Source organism: Frieseomelitta varia, unplaced genomic scaffold (genome assembly GCF_011392965.1).
Source record: "Frieseomelitta varia isolate USP_RPSP 00005682 unplaced genomic scaffold, Fvar_1.2 scaffold_292, whole genome shotgun sequence".
In the NCBI taxonomy this organism is placed as follows: domain Eukaryota; kingdom Metazoa; phylum Arthropoda; class Insecta; order Hymenoptera; family Apidae; genus Frieseomelitta; species Frieseomelitta varia.
In genome coordinates this window covers 48,142-67,648 of record NW_025110026.1, presented here as the reverse complement: position 1 = coordinate 67,648, position 19,507 = coordinate 48,142, and the positions used below count along the sequence as shown (strand labels likewise).

Below are 19,507 nucleotides of genomic sequence, written 5' to 3'. Positions count from 1 at the left end.
TTACGGCTTGTGAAGGTATATGTTTGGAACTTGTACATAGAGATAATATACGTAGAAGTAATACGGATGAAATTTTTCTCCTTTTAATATTCGTATTATGCTGGTTTTAGAATTCTCGAGTTGTCTCAGACTCACACGTGGATTTTTGATTAACTTTAGCTACAACATTTCCTTTATTTATTCCTTTTGTTGTCAAGTTTCAGTCCTCGCGCGTTTTTTTCACAATATTACCAGTTAATTGTAGGACAGGCTACATTTGAAAGAAACCGAGACAAGAAAAATTATTCTACAAGATAACTCTTCCTAAAACGATAACCAAAATTTGACCATTCGTATCTTTGACCAAGTAAAAATTTCGACCGAACAAAACTGTCTTTTTCAACTTTCGATAGATTATTTTTGAGACTTTTTGATGCAAGCGATCTTTTTGAAACATTTTTTTTGCTCACATTCGCTTGACCGTAATACAAAAGAAGTTTTTAGAAATAACACGGAAAAACCATTTGTTCACAAGTGTTCTGAAAGCGAAAGAATTGTCAGCTATCTAAAAATGAAAACGTTCGCGTAAAATCTCGCATGGCTGCTACCAGTAAAATTCTATTTACGCACATTCCGAAAATGAAAAATTGACAGTGATTTAAAGGCACGTGATTTTCAGTCGTGAGTCCATGCAAATTTCTCCAGTGTCTGAAAACTGTTTCAAATTTTTGCCATTAACATGTGTATATCTGTCTATTATTCCTTGTTATACCTGCATGCTGTCTGACGGCAAACAGACGGCATTTATAGAAAATTTTAAATTGTAAATTTGCACAGAGTGTAAAATATTGAAAGTGAAGCGAAACGTTCGATATTTTGTTTTCTATTTTCAGTTACATCGAATGATTACTATTGTACGAATTGAAATTATTGCGCAAAATACGCAACATTTTTCACCTCATTTCAAATTAAAAAAATTGTTCTGTTTGGAGATTAATTTTTTTAATTGCCAATAAGAGAAATATTTTTATTTTAACTGCAATTAATTAACTCATTCATGAATATAACAGTCCACCGTAAGATATTTATGTTTCTTCATTTGTTACACTAGGAACTTTTTGCTTATTCCTTTGACAAAGTATGAACAAACATGAATCGATAGAAATTTTTGTAGAAATAAAATAAAGAGATCACGACGCTAAGAGTTAAAAATCTACGGTCCAACGATAAACAAGTGAGAAATGTACAATAAAATTTCGTAGAATCTCAAGTTTCATTCCAATTAGCACGTAGTAGTAGTACATTTTCATTAATTCTATTAATAATAATCGACGCGTGTTTGTAATATTCGTGTGTTAAATTTTTATTTCTATTTTCTTCAGCTAATAAATCGGTTTCGTTACGCCCACGCTGGCAAGAACAAGAGACAGGATGTGTATAATTTTCATCAAACAAGCTGCAACAACCGCAACAACCGTGTAGATTTAATCTTATTTAGTACGATAATCCAATATTATCGAATTCCATTTTTAACGTCATCGTTAATAAATATTGGCTATATATAATTTAAAAATTCGTACTCCTTCGTACTCCTTAAAAACTTGCAATATACAAGAAATAAAATCGACAATGGAAATTACGTTCACCTTCAAATATCTTTGTCCGTTTCTGAAAATACAAAAGAATTTCTTTAACAAACATTTACAAAACATCTGAATTTCACAAAAATTCGCAAAAGTTCACGATATAACAATTTCTTCGTAGGTAAAAGTCGCGTCCACTTTTCAAAATGAAACGATTTGTTGCATCGTTTGATTTATTGACCGATATTCTTCACAGAAAGAAGAAAAAAATGCTAATCCACGTTGTCGAAAAAATTATTAATTCAGTGGACGATAAATTTTGCGTAATTAAGCTTAACTGGTTAAAAACTAAACAGTAATTTGTCATAATATTAAAAATATTAAACATATTATGAGCATTAAATTACATTAAATTATATTATATTAAATATTAAATTATAAATATTGAATTACATTGAAAATATTAAAAATATTAAAAATAAATTTCTTTCAATTCTGTGCAATTATAAATTTTAGCTGAAAGAGATAACAATGAGAAAACGTAAATTAAACAAATTCTTGAAATTGCATTTTGTAAGTAAAATATTAGAAAATAGATTTGACAATGTAAAATGATTGGAAAAAGTTGCATTCACGTAAAATCTTGCGTTTACAAACTAGTCTTAATGGATAAATTAATATTACTAAATGGACAAATTCATTTCAAACTGCATACTTGTTCTGTATATATTAAATTACAATTATTCTTGTACATTATCGTTATTACATATCTGCTTATATTCTTAATAAAAGAAACTAGTAAACAAACATTCGCAAACATTCATCAAACATTCTTTATCCACGCTGCAAATGACTCTTTATTCATATTTCGAGCCATGAAAAATCACAAAGTTTTCAACTCTCAAAATTTGAATTTCGAGTTTAAAAGTTAAATTACTAATAATAACTAATTAACACTAAATTACTAATAATGAAAAATATTTCGACAGGTTAAATGCTTGATTTCTTTCGTTGCAACGATCATATCTGTTACGATTGGAATGATTAGCGAACAAAGCAATAACAAAATACCGCCAATAGTATAAACCATCGAAATCGACAGGTTCTTTTCGTTTTTAAAAAAAATGTCGTTCTCGTATGAAAAGAATATCTGCTTTTGTAAAACTTTTATAGGAAGAAGCATTGGAGAGAATGATTCTCCCAATATGGAGATTACCTCGATGTAAAATTGTCGAAAATAAGAGAATATGATCATTTTCAAAGGAATATTCGTTTGTTGGAAACGTGAATGAAGATAGGAAGATACCAATATTAATTTTTAAAATACTAATTAAATTCGACTGGTAATTACTTTTTCTCTTTGTTTAATTTTCTTAAAATAAAAATAATGGACTATTTTTTTTTTTCTTCCAATAAACAAAGATAATTATTATTAGAAGAAATTCATGAGCAATGAAAATAATAAATATTGTCTAAATCGTCGTATTTTCATAGTTTCAAAAACTAGTCAAAACGACAAAAGTTTATAATTTTTGTTTAGACACTCTATGAACGTAAATTAACATTGTATTTTTAAAGATTGAAATAATTTTTCGTCAAATACACAGATAAAATTTATAAAAGTATTTCTCCATTTCTTTTTGGATTTTCAGCGTCTCTTCTGATGAACACACTTCAGAGTATCGTTTCCACTGTTAAATTTGACCACTGCACCAGCCGACACGGCACAAACGTGAAACTCTCCACAAGACAATGTCGTAATGGACGTTGCCAAATCGATGAGAAAGAAAAAAAAAAGTGTACAATACAATAAACACAACCTCACGTAACGAGAAAGGAGAAACGTTACACGTTTTCACCAGGCGATTAAAAGCAATAACGATCGCCAATTGGCATCGCGGGGAAAATGATGCGAGATCAACTTACCGGATGGCTGCCCGGCGCCAGATCGAATCACTCTGCGGCGATGGGAGGTGCGGAGAAGCCCAATCGTTAAATCCGTCCGCATCGTCGCGATATAAATTGAAAAGCTCGATTCCCGTTCAGCTCGCGTATCTCGATTAACCGGTTGGAGCTTGCGGAATTTAATAGCGCGACGGGACGATGGAACTAGAGAGAGGGATGAAAAAAAAAAAAAGATCAAAAAGCACCGGATATGAGAATCTTCCTCTCTCTCTCTCACTCACTCACTCTCACTCTCTCTCGGGCATCGATGAAGAATGGCGGAAAATAATATGGTTATCGAGGATTCCGTAGATATGGAACATGGCAGGGAGCACGGCTCGTCAAGGTGGCTCTTCTCCGCGTGGAACGTGTCTCGGAACAAAGGCGATGTTTCTCGGTAAATGGGGTGACGAGCGCGCGTAAAATCAAGACACAGAGAGAGTATGTGTGTGTGCGCGAATTGAAGAGGAGGGAACCTTACACGATAGAGCTTGCTGATACGGTTAATACCGCACGACACCGCAGAGAACACGAAGAGAGAAGCTCGAGAAACAGTTACGAGAGAAGCCAAGGCGAACGATAACTCGATATCACCGGCGGCAGCACCGTCATCGCCATCAGCGAGTTTCAGTTGCTGCGCGAATTATTCAACGGGGCTAGAGACACTCTTCGCTTGCCTCATCCGTGTAATTGTCGCCAGCGATCTTGTATTTTCCACGACGCTCAATTTTCGAGCGCCGCCCCCCCCCCCCCCCCCNACATCCGCAAGTAGAGTAAGTCCATATATGTATTTGAGAACCGAGAAAATAACGTAGTAATATATAATAATCATAGTAATAATATAACAATAATATAATAATATAATAAATAATAAATATATAATATTATATTATATATAATATAATAAATAATATAACAATAATATAATAATATAATAAATAATATAACAATAATATAATAAATAATATAATATAATAAATAATATAATATATTTCAGAGCGTAAATGTTCATATAACATTTTTTTTTCTTACTTTCTTGCTTGTAGAACACGCTGGCAAAGTTATGGAAAAAAACTGGAACACCCTGTATGAAGGACCATAATCCGAAATTGAATCTGATATCAACAGAAATTTTAATCTTTCGTAACAATTATTTAGAATATCGAGCTTTCAATCAAGACACGTAACAACTTTCCTCGTTTTGGAGAAATTGTTGAGCAAACGACAATTGTAAACAAAGGATTGTTTAAAATTCATCGATTCAACAAGAGGAAGAATAAATCTCGGGATTTACAGCCAAGTGAAAGTCTAGTTAGACTATTTGCAACACTTTGGGGACAAAGTAAAATGTTTGCTGAAATACCGATCGTTACGAATAAATCGGAAACATAGTTGCAAGGAAAACTGGTCTATGTTTTGATCGACCAGAAAGCAGTAAAACGATTAATATTAATTACTATTGATAAAATATTAATATTAATTAATAAATTAAATTATTAATATTAATAAAATATCAATTATAATTAAATAAATCTTTATATGAAATATGTTATATAAATTACTTTTATTATTATTTAGTTAAATATTATTATTTACTTAAATCTTTACTATTGTAAATTAAAAAAATTGTTATACAGTTAATTGTTATATTAAGTACATATTTATTGAAATATGTTATATAAATTATTGTTATTATTTTATTATCATTTATTATTATCATTCAGTAAAATACAATTAATAATTAAATATTAATTAAACAAGAATATCATAAGTATTATAAATCAGTAGAATGGTTAGAAATTAATACTTAGTTTCAAAAAATGTAGATTCGCATTTGCTCATAAAGATCGGACAAGTCAGGATTGGCAAAAAATTGGCAATTATTTTCGAACGAATCGAAATTCAATCGCAATTTGAAACTATGACTTGAAAGTGATTTTCGTTCATGATTTTTCATGAATTTTTCATTACTGTAAAGTGATTTGTATGACCTTGAAAAGAAACAGTTTATAAAAATTACTGACTTGCGTTAGTTTTGATGAATAGTAATGATAATAAATAATAATAAAATAATAACAACAATTTATATAACATATTTCAATAAATATGCATTTAACGTATATAATAATTTTTTTAATTTACAATAATAAAGATTTAAGTACTATTTAACTAAATAATAATAAAAGTAATTTACATATTTCATATAAAGATTTATTTAAGATCTGTTTAACTTTATCTGTTGCAATTAATAACAAAATTCATCTTGGAACACAAGTACAAGTAATTATAAGTCATGTAAAAATTTATTCCTTGAATTGAATCATTAATAGGGTTGATAGAATTTTTAAAACAACTTGAAATTGGGAATATGTAAGTAAGCAAATCCATCATACCTTTATACTTTGCTATAGTATAACAGAATGAACACTCCTTTCTCCTTTCTCCTTTCAGTTAGAAATTCTGTTTCTTCATCCAGAGTTAGTTTATAATATGTTTCATAAACATTTTGTGAGAAATATCACAATGAAATCCACTGAATTCCTTCAAGCAAATTGACGTTGACGAATCGCCATTTTTCACATCACTGTGAAGCGACTCGTTCGAAACAAATCAAACACTCTTGTCACTCTGTTAATTACTATTACTCGAAAAAGTTTCGAGTTTGTAACACAAAGTTTGTTGCTGCAAATTGTTGCAAAATGAAAAGATAGAATGTGAATTTTCACAATCGAGATTAAACGACTCACGTTAAGTACAATTTAATCTCTCTCAACGCCAGAACTACCAAAATGGTCAAAATGGCCAATTTGTAATTTCTGTTTTTTTGTTTCTTTACAAATGTAAAACAGTGTATCTGTAGAGATTCATTTGTAACAAATAGAAGCTCGTATACTTCAGCTTGTATATCATAAAGTTTCCTATTTTTTTTTTTTTTTTTTTTATTTCAACATCTCTGATAGAAATTTTACATTTTAATCGCCGGTAGTTTTAGAGATTTTAAAATTTGTCGAGTTTGTAAGGTTCGGGTTGGATTTGAACGAAACTCAACGAATTAACAAAATGATCGTTAACTAGATTTATTTCGACAGTATCTAGCGATAACAAACGGAAGCACGAGGGAGAAAAAGGGATGAATTGCATGTCGCTGTCCGTCAAAAGCACATAACAGAGACATTTACACAGAATGGCGAGTATATTTCGTCGAGCTACAAAAAATGGCACACCCAGTGTTTTTATTTGTTAATTATCATTTAATAAATTACAAAAATATAATTTTACAAACACATGGGTGTTGCATGTCAATTTCAGCAACGTGTGTAACGAAAATCACAACATAGTCCTCATTTTATCTGTAAAAACAGAAGAATCCTGAAAAATCGGCGCTATTTTTAAAAATCACTTTCTGTTTATATTTGCCAAGAAAAATCAATATTTAATATTTTGTAGAACCTCCAGACTTTTTTTATAATTGCAATCATTCGCCTTGGAAGAGATTTACAAAGCTTTTTAATTCATTTTTTATTTATTTTTTTACCATTCTACTAAAATACATTCTTTTCATTCATTTATGTTATTAAACTGTCTTCCCTGTCGCATAAACGGCTTTTGCAAGATCTCCTCGTAGGTTTTCCATCATGTTCATGTCTGGAGAACAGGCTGGCCATTCCAAAAGTGGAATATTATTAGCTTCAAAATATGACCACCACTTTTACACTATGAACCGCATTATCTTGTTGAAATGCGAACTCATTTCCGGATATCCTTGTAGCACATCTTTCAATTTGTGTCACTAATTAGTTCTAAATAGTTTTTGGCTTTTCATTCATTTTACCTCAAATAAACTTTATATCAGCCCATATCGTTATACCTCTGTCCACTTATCTGACAACGGCTCAAAACTATTGTATTTTTTCGCAAGTCACGGTAATGGTATTACTATTCAATTTGAATTTTCATCGTGCGTACATCGATTCAACATTCGAAGTCGATTTTTTAAATAATATTTCTGAATATTCTAATTGTTTAAATATTAGATATTTTAACAATTTGGCTTAGAAATTTAGCTTAGATATTTTAACAATATTTCTAACAATTTAGCTTAACTCGATTTTTGACTACATAAATTTCTCTTTAATATATATATATATACATCAATACAGTTATAACTTGGAAATTAATATCACGAAAGTGTAAATTTATTTCTAGCCAATTATAGATAAAAAAAAGTTCATAAATTATTACATTTGACATTGTAACATATTTATGAAAGTGTAACTTTGCGATGGAAATCTAAAAACGATTGATTAGTATAATAGAAAAATTGTTTCTCGAAAAACTAGGAAAAAATTATCAACAGTTCCGGGTCAATGACGATTGGAACATTAGATTAACCTTCAGCGAACTCATTAACAATTGATGCACATCGACCAAAATTTAGGAGTGAGTTTTAAATAATATTTCTGAATATTCTAACTGTTTAAACATTATCTAATATTTCTAATAATTTATTTGCAACAATTAAACAATAAATTCTAGTCTGTAACATTTCCAAGTGTTATTTAAAATATTTAATAATCTAATAATTTATGAGAATCTTGAACAACGTACTTAGTAAAAATGACGTTGACTTATTGAATGAAATAATTATTTTAATTGTTTAATCGTAATATGAAAATTGTGAAAATTATAAAATAGTGTCTAGAAATATTGTAGAAATAAAATAATTTAATTATTAAAATTTTAATTGTTTCAAATGAATTATTCAAATTGTAAAATAATGCATTTCAATGATACTTTTGTATATTATTTAACAAATTTAACTATTTATTTATAGCAATCAGTGATTGAACTTCCAAGCATTACTTCATAGTTTGAACAATTCGTTTATAATCAATTAATATTATAATTAAATTATATTATTTACAATAACGGAAATGATTGTTACATAATACTTATATTCTTTGCAATTTGAAACAATAAACGAGTGAAAATTTTTATATGTTGCGCGATTACTCTGAAGCGACGATCACTGCTTAACTCGATTTTTGACCACATAAATTTTTTCCACATAAATTTCTATTTAATATACATCAATGCAGTTACAACGTAAAAATTAATATCGTGAAAATGTAAATTTAATTTTAGCCGATAAGAAACTAATAAATTATTACATTTAACATTGTAACATATTCAGGAAACTGTAACTTTGCGATAGAAATGTAAAACCTACCAAAGTATTGATTAGTATAATAGAAAAACTGTTTCTCGAAATACTAAAGAAAATTATCAACAGTTCCGGGTCACTGACAACTGAAACATATGATTAACCTTGAGCGGTACGAAGACTCATTACCAATTGAATTTTCGTCGTGTGCACATCGACCAAAATTTAGGAGTTTTAAATAATACTTCTGAATATTCTAATTGTTTAAACGTTATCTAGTATTTCTAATAATTTATTTGTAACAATTAAATAAAAAATTCTCTTCTATAATTGTTTAAACATTATCTAGTATTTCTAACAATCTACTTGCAACAGTTAAACAATAGATTCTCTTCTGTAATGTTTCTAAGTGTAATTTAAAATTTTTAACTTATTTATAAATTTTTAACTTATTTTTAAATTTTAATAAGTTAAAAATTTTTAATTACTAAGTGTAATTTAAAATTTTTAACTTATTTATAAATTAACTTTATTTGTTATAAATTAATAATTTATAACAATCTTGAACAATGTACTTGAGAGAAATGACTTTGAATTATGGAATGAAAGAATTAATTTAATTGTTTCATCGTTTGATATAAAAGTTGTGAAAATTATTAAATAATGTCTAGAAATATTGTATAAATAATTTAAATGTTTCAAATGAATTATTTAAACTGTGAAATAATGCATTTCGATGATATTTTTGTATATTAACAATTTTTAACTATTTACTTACAACAGTAGAATCAGTGATTGAATTCCCAAGCGTTATTTCACAGTTTCAATAATTCATTTATAATAATTAAATTATATTATTTAGAATAACGGAAATGATAGTTACATATATTCCTTGCAATTTGAAACAATAAACGACTGAAGATTTTTATATGTCGCGCGATTACTCTGAAGCGACAATCACTGCTCAACTCGATTTTTGACCACATAACGTTTCCCTACATAAATTCCTATTTAACATACATCAATGCAGTTATAACTTAGAAATTAACATCATGAAAGTGTAAATTTCGTTTTAGCCAGTTATAGATTAAAAAAATTGATAAATTATTACATTTGACATTGGAACATATTTATGAAAGTGTAACCTTGCGACAGAAATCTAAAACTATTGACTAGTATAATAGAAAAATTGTTTCTCGAAAAACTAGGAAAAAATGATCAACAGTTCCGGGTCACTGACGATCGGAACATTAGATTAACCTTCAGCGGTACGAAAACTCATTACCAATTGAACTTCCGTCGTGTGCACATCGACCAAAATTTACGAGTGAGTTTTAAATAATATTTCTGAATATTCTAATCGTTTAAATATTATCTAATATTTCTAACAATTTATTTGTAACACAATTAAACAATAAATTCTCTTCTATAACATTTCTAAGTTCTATTTAAAATTTTTAATTAATCATTTGTAGTAATCAAGTCACTAATACATTTCTGAGAAATTTTCATTATCTGTATCGCATCATTAACGACCGAAAGATCAGACTAATGTCGATACGGAGACAAGAGCTAATTACGAATTGAACTCTTATCGTATGTATGTACATTAACCAAATTTTAGATGATTGAAAAAAATTATCAACTGTTCTGGATCACTGACGACCGAAATAAATATTAACATTGCGTGGTACGGAGACTCATTACCAATTAAACTTTCGTCGCGTACGCATCAATTAAATATTAGAAGTGAGCTAAATAATATTTGTGAATATTCCAAATGTTCAAACATTATCTAATACTTAAAGAATGTTAAAAATGTTGAAAGTGAATGCGATAAAAGTGTTAAAAGTTAATTAAAAGTGAGATTGTGAACTGTGTGCTAACGCATATCGCTGAAGAGAGTTTGAGAAGCAGAAGCATCAGCAGATGTGTTCAAGAAGTTCGAAGGCATCGAACATAATCAAATCCAACTCAACCAAACCTTCATTTACTTAATTCTGAGTTCAACGATCGGTAAGTTGTATGGTATGGTTTCTTTGGTGTTGGGTATTATATATATTAATACTTGATCGTGATTATTTGAATACGAATTCAATTTCCACGACTTGTTGACATCGTAATCATACAATATACTTTACTAGTTACCATTCTTTAACAATTACCCTTGAGATACACATTATATTTCTGCATGTAAATAACATTAGTATAAAAATAATATTGCTATTCAGAATTTCTTTTTGAATTTATAATTTGGAAAATATAATTTAGCCCTTTAATATTAACTAATCAAACAAGAATATTTCTTCAATATCTTAAATTAATCATTAGATCGGTCAAACAATTGTGCCTTATTTTACGAATACCATTCCTCTTTCTAACACATTATTTAAATTCAATACAAGCTAAAACCTGTGAGAAAAATATACAAAAGACTATTGATTTAAAATACGTTATAATGAGACCCGTGCGTAGTCACCTCCACGTGGTGGGTCTTGGCAATTGATATCGTTTTACAAACATTAAAGTTTGTAAAACCGTTATCAAGCTAAATTGTAAAACGATAAACATTAACGTATGTGAAACGATATCAAGCTAAGAACTACGCAACCTACAGTTCAGTTTAGATCGTGAAAATTTCTGTTCATTTTCTATTTCACGATCCAAACTGAACTGTAGGTACAACTAGTTGATAAGTAAACTATTTGACTCCCCAGCGGGGCACCGTGGGACGACGAGGGATCACGCAGGGACATCGTGGGATGCATGCGTCTTGGTGTTAAGTTACGTGCGTTTAGTTTTAGTTAATTATAAGATAGTTAATATTTGTAACTTCACTGTGAGCGCATTCTGTGACAAACAAAGACACGTTTATTTAACCTGAGACGAAATTAAAGATACCACTTTTCTTCTCTTCCTTCGCCCGTTATTACTATTGTAACTGTCATTGCACTAGAGCAGAGATACATTTGTTACTGTCATTGCGCTAGAGTAGAATTACTTTTGTTACTGTCATTGCACTAGAGTAGAGATACCTTTGTTACTGTCATTGCACTAGAGTAGAATTACTTTTGTTACTGTCATTGCACTAGAATAGAATTACTTTTGTTACTGTCATTGCACTAGAGTAGAGATACTTTTGTTACTGTCATTGCACTAGAGTAGAGTTACTTTTGTTGCTGTCATTGCACTAGAGTAAAGTTTCCAAATTTCGTTGTCAGTGTGTCAAATCGGGGAACTGCAGCCTCGTTCGAATCGAACGAGGTGAGGTTCATGTAGTCTAGTCCTTTGTAATCCGACTCCAGTGGTTCTACGGAACCCCACTGTGTCGTTGAGGGTTGAACTAGACTACTTGCCTCTAAGTGCTCGAACCCCGACTTGGCACACTGATAGCGAAAGTTGGAAACTCTCCTCTAGTACAATGAGAGTAACATACCGCGGTTTCATTTCGCGTTATATCTCTTGAAAAACACGATATTGAAGCGTGTTAATAGTTTCGTTCACCCAATTTCGTTCAAAGTTCGATAAACCTGTCTTTGATACAGAATGCGCTGTTAGGGCTGCGAATTATTGTTGTGTAAGATTCATGTTGGATGAGTGTGTGGTTAGTATGAAAGGCTGCGAGTGATTGTGACATATTGTGTGACTTGCATTCGTATGGAATAGTATGTAATGTATGTAATGTATGGAATGTATGATTGTATGGAATAGTATGTAATGTATGAAATGTATGTAATGTATGGAATGTATGATCATATGGAATAGTATGTAATGTATGGAATGTATGATTGTATGAAATAGTATGTAATGTATGTAATGTATGACTGTACGCAATGTATGTAACGTATGATCATATGTAATGTATGTAATGTATGGAATGTATGTAATGTATGGAATGTATGGAATGTATGTAATGTATGGAATGTATGGAATGTATGATTGTATGTAATGTATGTAATGTATGGAATGTATGGAATGTATGATTGTATGTAATGTATGTAATGTATGGAATGTATGGAATGTATGATTGTATGTAATGTATGTAATGTATGGAATGTATGGAATGTATGATTGTATGTAATGTATGTAATGTATGGAATGTATGGAATGTATGATTGTATGTAATGTATGTAATGTATGCAATGTATGACTGTATGTAATGTATGCAATGTATGTAACGTATGATCATATGTAATGTATGTAATGTATGGAATGTATGACTTTACGCAATGTATGTAACGTATGATCATATGTAATGTAATGTACAATTGTTAACGCGACCGTTGTTTGGAAGACAGAGTTCCATAATTCAATCTCATATATGCACGTTAGAGTTACGATTTATACTTAAGTTTGAGATTGAACTATGGAACGTTTGTCTCCTTTGTTCGTAACTCCGGGCCAAGTAGAACAAAATCTCGGCATTCATTAAGAATGCCGAGTTATTTGCATATAATGGAGGGTGGTTGGGAATAGGGCCCGGGGTGGGTCTCGTGCGTAGTCACCTCCTCGTGGTGAGACCTGGTAATTGATATCGTTTTACAAACTTTAATGTTTATCAAGCTAAGTTGTAAAATGGTAAATGATATACTTTAATGTTTGTGAAACGATATTGAGCTAAGAACTACGCAACCTACAGTTCAATTTAGATGGTGAAAATTTCTGTTCATTCTCTATTTCACGATCTAAACTGAATAGTAGGTACAATTAGTTGATAAGTAAACTATTGGGCCCCCGGCGGGCCATCGATGGACGAGGGATATCGCAGGGACAACGTGAGATGCGTGCGTTTAATTTTAGTTAATTATAAGATAGTTAGTATTTGTAAATTCACTGTGAGCGCAGTCTGTACAAAGACACGTTTATTTAACTTGAAACGAAATTAGGGACATTTCCTCTCCGCTCTTCTTTCATTCGTTGTTACTATCAGGCATTGCACTAAAGTAGATTTTCCAACTTTCGTTGTCAGTGTGTCAAGTCGGGTAACTGCAGCCACGTCCGAAAGGACGAGATAGATTCTTGTAGTCTAACGTCCTCTGTAATTCGGCTCCAGTGGTTCCGAAGAACCCGATCGCGAGAAATTCGATGTAAAATAACTCAATTACGAGGGAACTGTACTACGAGCGTTTCGTGACTTCTTGCGGTAAACATGCGTTCACGACAGTAAAAAACGTTTCATTATTCCGAAGATACTTTCCATGGAAACTGGTTGTCGATGCATGAATCTATCTCGTTCTGACATCTAGGCTATCCTCATTCGAATGGAACCATCATTCGAGCAATCTGTTATATGTTTTGGTTTAACAATCTTTCGCGTATCATTTTGTACATGCGACAAATTTTATATAGATTCAGTTTCTTTCTTTTCTGGTGCATGTACTTATGTTTGGATGCATATGCTTCAAATGGCGTAATAAACCAGTAGTATTTAAATACTTGGTTTTAAATTCATGGTGACAATGTATATATTCCACCTTTGTTCCCAAACAGAGCTTCAATTTACCTTCTTCCTTTACACGATATCTTCCGCACTATTTCCTACCACAACTTTACTCTCACGACATTTTCTTTCTTTTAAAGATTTTTAATCTTTATTAAATTTACACAGATTTTGAAATATACATCTGAGCTTTTCGAATTTCTCAGCGATACTGCTCAACAGCGTACATAATGTCCAAGTAGTGAGCACGCAGTCACACGTTCGTTTACATCAGGTTACACGATTCTTAGAATCCGTGTTTTCAGTAATTTCACTGGCAGAAGAAATTGAACTGTACTATTTACATATTTTCTAGGCTGTTGTACAGCATTGTAGAGTAGTTCGAGAAACGGTAGCCACGTTCTCGAAATTTTCGGGAATCTTGACTTTTGGGGGAAACCCGATTCCTTCGGGAATCTCGAAATTTTCGGGAATCCGACTCGACTTCTTCCTGACCATCGGGTTCTCGCACATCCCTAAAATTACAGTATTTATTGTTGTAAAATTAATGGGGACTTACAATAAAACTGTAAAATTGAAAAATTTTAACTAAAACATAAAAACTGTAAAACTATTGATTACTGTGATAAAAATAGTGTTTTTGAAAGTATTGACAAAGACACTACCACCTGTTGTGCATCGCTGACTTTTACCTTTATCTGATGGTTGAGCAGCGAAAAATGGTCATTATAAGTTGAACACAGAGTTGGGCATATTTTATTCCAACGAATAACGAATAAAATACTGTCGTAAATAACGAATAACAATTTTATTCGAGAAAGAATTATTCATTATTTACGAATTACGATTTTATTCGAGGAAAAATTTTACGAATAACGATTTCGAATAAATTCTACGAATAAAATTTTATTCGAATAAAACTTCTACCGTTTATAACTCAGTCAAAAGCTCCACAAAAAAAGTAATAGATCCAATCTCCCACTCAGCTCTTAGACTAGCCACAGGTATATACCGAACATGCTCCATAAACAGCCTACTATTCGAAGCCAAAGAAATGGCACTTGAATCCAGAAGGAGGTTCCTAACTCTTAAATACGCACTAAAAGTCTCATCCACTCTAAATAATCCTTCCTACAACAACATCTTCTCCAATAGATACAAAGCTTTCTACATCAATAAACCCAAAATTCCCTCCCCTTTCCATATCAGACTTACCAAAATGCTTCAAAATCCGCCCCACCATTGAACGCAAACCACCACAAATCCCTCCATGGACGATAAAAGCATTCCCAACTAACACCAGCCTTGCCGAACTCCCCAAAAAAATCCTCAGCCCAAATGACCACAGAACTCGATTTTTAGAACTTAATAACAACTACTCCCAACACAGCAAGATTTACACAGATGGGTCAAAAACGGACACTGGAGTTGGATACGCCATTACCACTGAAAAAGCTAAAAAAACACAAAATCTTCCTACTTCATCATCCATCTTCACAGCCGAAACTTATGCTATCCTGGAAGCCATCAAATATGCACACTCAAATAACGAAGCCCAGATCGTCATATACACCGACTCCATGAGCGTTACAAAATCTCTAACGAAATCATACGATCAAGAAAACCAATTAATATCCACCATCCAAGAACTAAACCACAACCAACCTAACACAAACGCCACAGTCATCTGGATTCCAGCTCATCAAGGAATAAAAGGAAATGGAAAAGCCGACGCAAAGTAGCAAAAGAAGCCACAGCTCCCTCACTTATTAACAGTCGCAATCATCTTCCAATCCCCTGCGACGACCAAATAATCCCACTGCAAAAGAAGTAGCAAAAAATGAATGGAACGATACATGGAAAACAACTAAAAGCACCCAACTACACAAAAGTATCCAAGACTTTCACTAGTCAAACACCAAACATTAGCAACAGGAAAGAAGGAATAATTATCTCACGCCTAAGAACCAGTCATACCAAGCTGACACATGAACACAAAATCAAAAAAAAACTACACCACCCACCTGCACTCATTGGAATAACCATCCACATACTGCACGAATGCCACACCACAGAAATCCAAAGACAGAAATACGGAATCAACGCAAACATAAAACTGACTTCTCAAAATGACATACAAAGAGTATTAAAATATCTCAGAAACAAACTACTACACGCATATGTGACCTCACTGTCGATGCGACATTAAAGAAAAATAGAAGAAGAAGAAGAAATTCTTCGAATAAAAATCTACATATTTCTATGTTGGTTCGTGAATTTGACAAAATTTACAGGGCGTGCCATTTTTTTGTCGCGGACTGTAGCCACCTGTTGTGGCGAACGTGCGCCGAACCGTGCACGATGACCATGCTTCTCCCTGACAGTGTCCTGCTTAGTCGTTGACCGAACAAAACCGTTCGCGCGAGTGTTAATCAACCGGTTTTGCCAGCGGTGGGCCATCATCTGGGCGCGCGACGGAAACGTCCTTGAAAAACTAAACACGGAATTACCCGTATAATCGATCGATATATATACAGGAAACTAGCACGAACAGCCCAATTTGAACGTGTTTTCCGGATCGCTACCGATCCTCTCCGCCGTTACCCTTTGTTTCGTTGTGCAAAGTGCGAAGTACGATCACGTGCAAGGCCAATAGAGATAGCCAGGTTGGCCGCTGCAGCTATGATTAATCGATTTCACCCTCGGACTAACGACTTCGGAACGTGGCCAAGTGCCGCTGCTGCCACTTCGACCTTTCCGGCACGTGCAACACACACGTGTACGTAGTTTTCGAGTTTTTGACGCGAGATAAAAATTGCTGAAATTAATACGGCCGATTCTTCTTGTTGAGAGAGGCCCGAGGCTTCTTTTGCGAAAAATTGGCCGAGAAATGTGCCAAAGGAAACTGATCGCGAGGCAAGTTGTGGCACGTTTCTCCTTTAAATTAGTTATACTTAGAGAAATTTGATAAAAAATGTCCTCCTTGGTCCTCCCCCTTTAAGGAAACGAATGGCCAAATTTTGACACCGTGTTCTGCTGCACCTGGGGAAGAAAAAAATGCAATTTGTGACAAAAAAAAAAAAAAAAAAGAATGACACGCCCGAGATATTTGGTGTTATTATAATTTTCGTATAATGAATTAATTTATTTTACACATATATACATATATATGTATACTTGCGATAATATAAATTTTATAATGAGACTATAATAATAAAATTCTATATAATACAATAATATATATAATATATATTATGTAGAATTTTATTATTTATATATATATTTATATATATTTAATTATTATAATTATATCTATAACATTTATATATATTTATATATATAATATATAAAGCCCATAAAGTCTCTTTACAATTTCAAAAATTTATTACAAAGGCAAATAAAAAGACAGATGAGTGAAAATTATTACAAACTGAAACGAATATATTTAAGTTTTTTTCTGCCTCGTTTAATACACCTCTATATGGGCACCATTAGTTGCACGAAGCATATCAAAACGGTACTCGATTTCTTACACGATCGATGTTTTCCTCAGGTATCTTGGTCGTCCATTCCTCCCTTTGTCGAAAACACTGTCCCTGTCTTCATAAATTTCTCGTGCCATGAACGAATTGATGGACGTGACGGTGCATCCCTTCCATACTTAGTTCTGAAGTTTCGCCGAGTCTGCAGATCCGATTTGGTTTCAATAAACCATGATACGCATTGTGCCTTCTCTCGAGGAGTAGCCATTTTGTAAAGGGTTCATTTAACAGTATTTTATTCATCAACAGGGTACCTGAAATGCAATATGATAAAAACCTTGATAACCACCGAGTACATGGAACAAATCTGACAATGATATCTCATCAATTGCCTCTGTAAATTTTTGAAATTGTAAAGACTTTATGGACATCCTGTATATACATGTATAGTATTATTTTATATATAGAAAACTTTGAGAGAAAAATGCCTACAGGATATTAATCGTTTAATATCATTATCAAATTACGAAATATTCTTTTCGTCCTCACAATTGAAAAAGATATTTGAAGACCGTACTTAAATAAGACACTTTGCATGCGTGCTGACTATCGTTTGATTTAGAGTTTCACTTCTAATTGGAGGAAATAATTTCTTTTTCGTTAGATAGATGGATATATTTGCAGTTTGAACAGACAACTTTATCTATTCTTTTACGCAGGGGCAATTGCTCGCGTTGCCCTGCAGGGCCAGTTGCCTTTCACGCAAATTGCACAATCGTTTGTTGCGATGGTTTTTGGTACACCCGTGACGTTGACACCTGGCACATTCTGGTGGATTTCTATTTGCTTTGGCTGGCTCGATTTTTACTAAAGTATTGCAAATGACAGTTGCACTGTATACTCCTTTGTTGTTATTTTCTTGTTCCAAATCCACTGCAAATATTGGCACGCCTGGGAAAAAAGTACCTAGAAACGCTTTTTGTGAGGTTGACAATGTTGACAGTGTTGCTTTGTGTCCTTTTGGCTGTAGTTTCTTTTTCATGGATCTTGTAATCTCGTTTTATTTTTATTTTGTTTTAAATTTCCTTTCCACTTTTGATTGCTGTGTCAAAAGCTTCTCTACAACTTTCGCTTAAATCAAGTAGCATTTAATAGTTTGTGTATATTACAAAAAGCTTTAACCATGTCAAAACTGAAGGTACTATTTATACAGGGGGTGTCCCTTATGAAACCAACCACGCAATTTCTGCAAAACCTTCATGAAATATTAGTAACATAATGTAGTTTGCATATTATTTTGTAATTTTTATAATATATATATATCAATTTAAATAAAAATAAAATTGAAGTTAAATGCACCCATCTCAACCACCTGCTATAGGAATAATATTCGTTTCTTTAGTTTTATTTTTACAGAATAGTATCTTTAAAATTAATAGAAAATTTTTATGTAATAACAAATTTTCTAAATTATATCTATTTATCTTGTATATCATTTTTACCGGTTTTGAAACAGGTTTTAAAAAAAGTACTAAAAAATACCGTCGTGATTTTTTGTATACATTGAATTTTAAATTAAAGTCAAATTTATTTGCCCAACGTCATTAGGAAAAAATAATTAAGAAGAAAAGCAAAGATTCGATTGAAATTCTTATCTCAAATTTCAATTCTGTGGTTGCAGTGTATCGACAAAAAGCGATTTAAATAAAAAGTTTTGATTATGATGAAATACAAGAGTATGTAATAATAACGAATGATCCAAAAGAAGAATTATCTCTTAATGAGGAATCTTCGTAACGAGTTTGTCAGAATCAGAATCGGAAAAACATTACTATCTTTATAAAAAAAAAAAAAACAGAACATTTATATTTTTATAAATAATTATTTCCTAACAAAAGAGACCTATTAATGTAAA

The 19,507-nt window shown here is 31.8% G+C and overlaps 1 protein-coding gene across 1 annotated transcript in view; it reads left to right on the top strand.

Annotated features, from left to right (window-relative positions):
* The window catches only part of LOC122529544, a 49,169-nt gene extending 33,317 nt beyond the window's left edge, over positions 1-15,852 (top strand). Inside the window, exon 3 of the mRNA XM_043655784.1 lies at positions 15,232-15,852. Within this exon, the coding sequence (XP_043511719.1) occupies positions 15,232-15,852 (621 nt within the window). The remainder of the gene's footprint in view (positions 1-15,231) is intronic.
* The last annotated feature ends 3,655 nt before the right edge of the window (positions 15,853-19,507 follow it).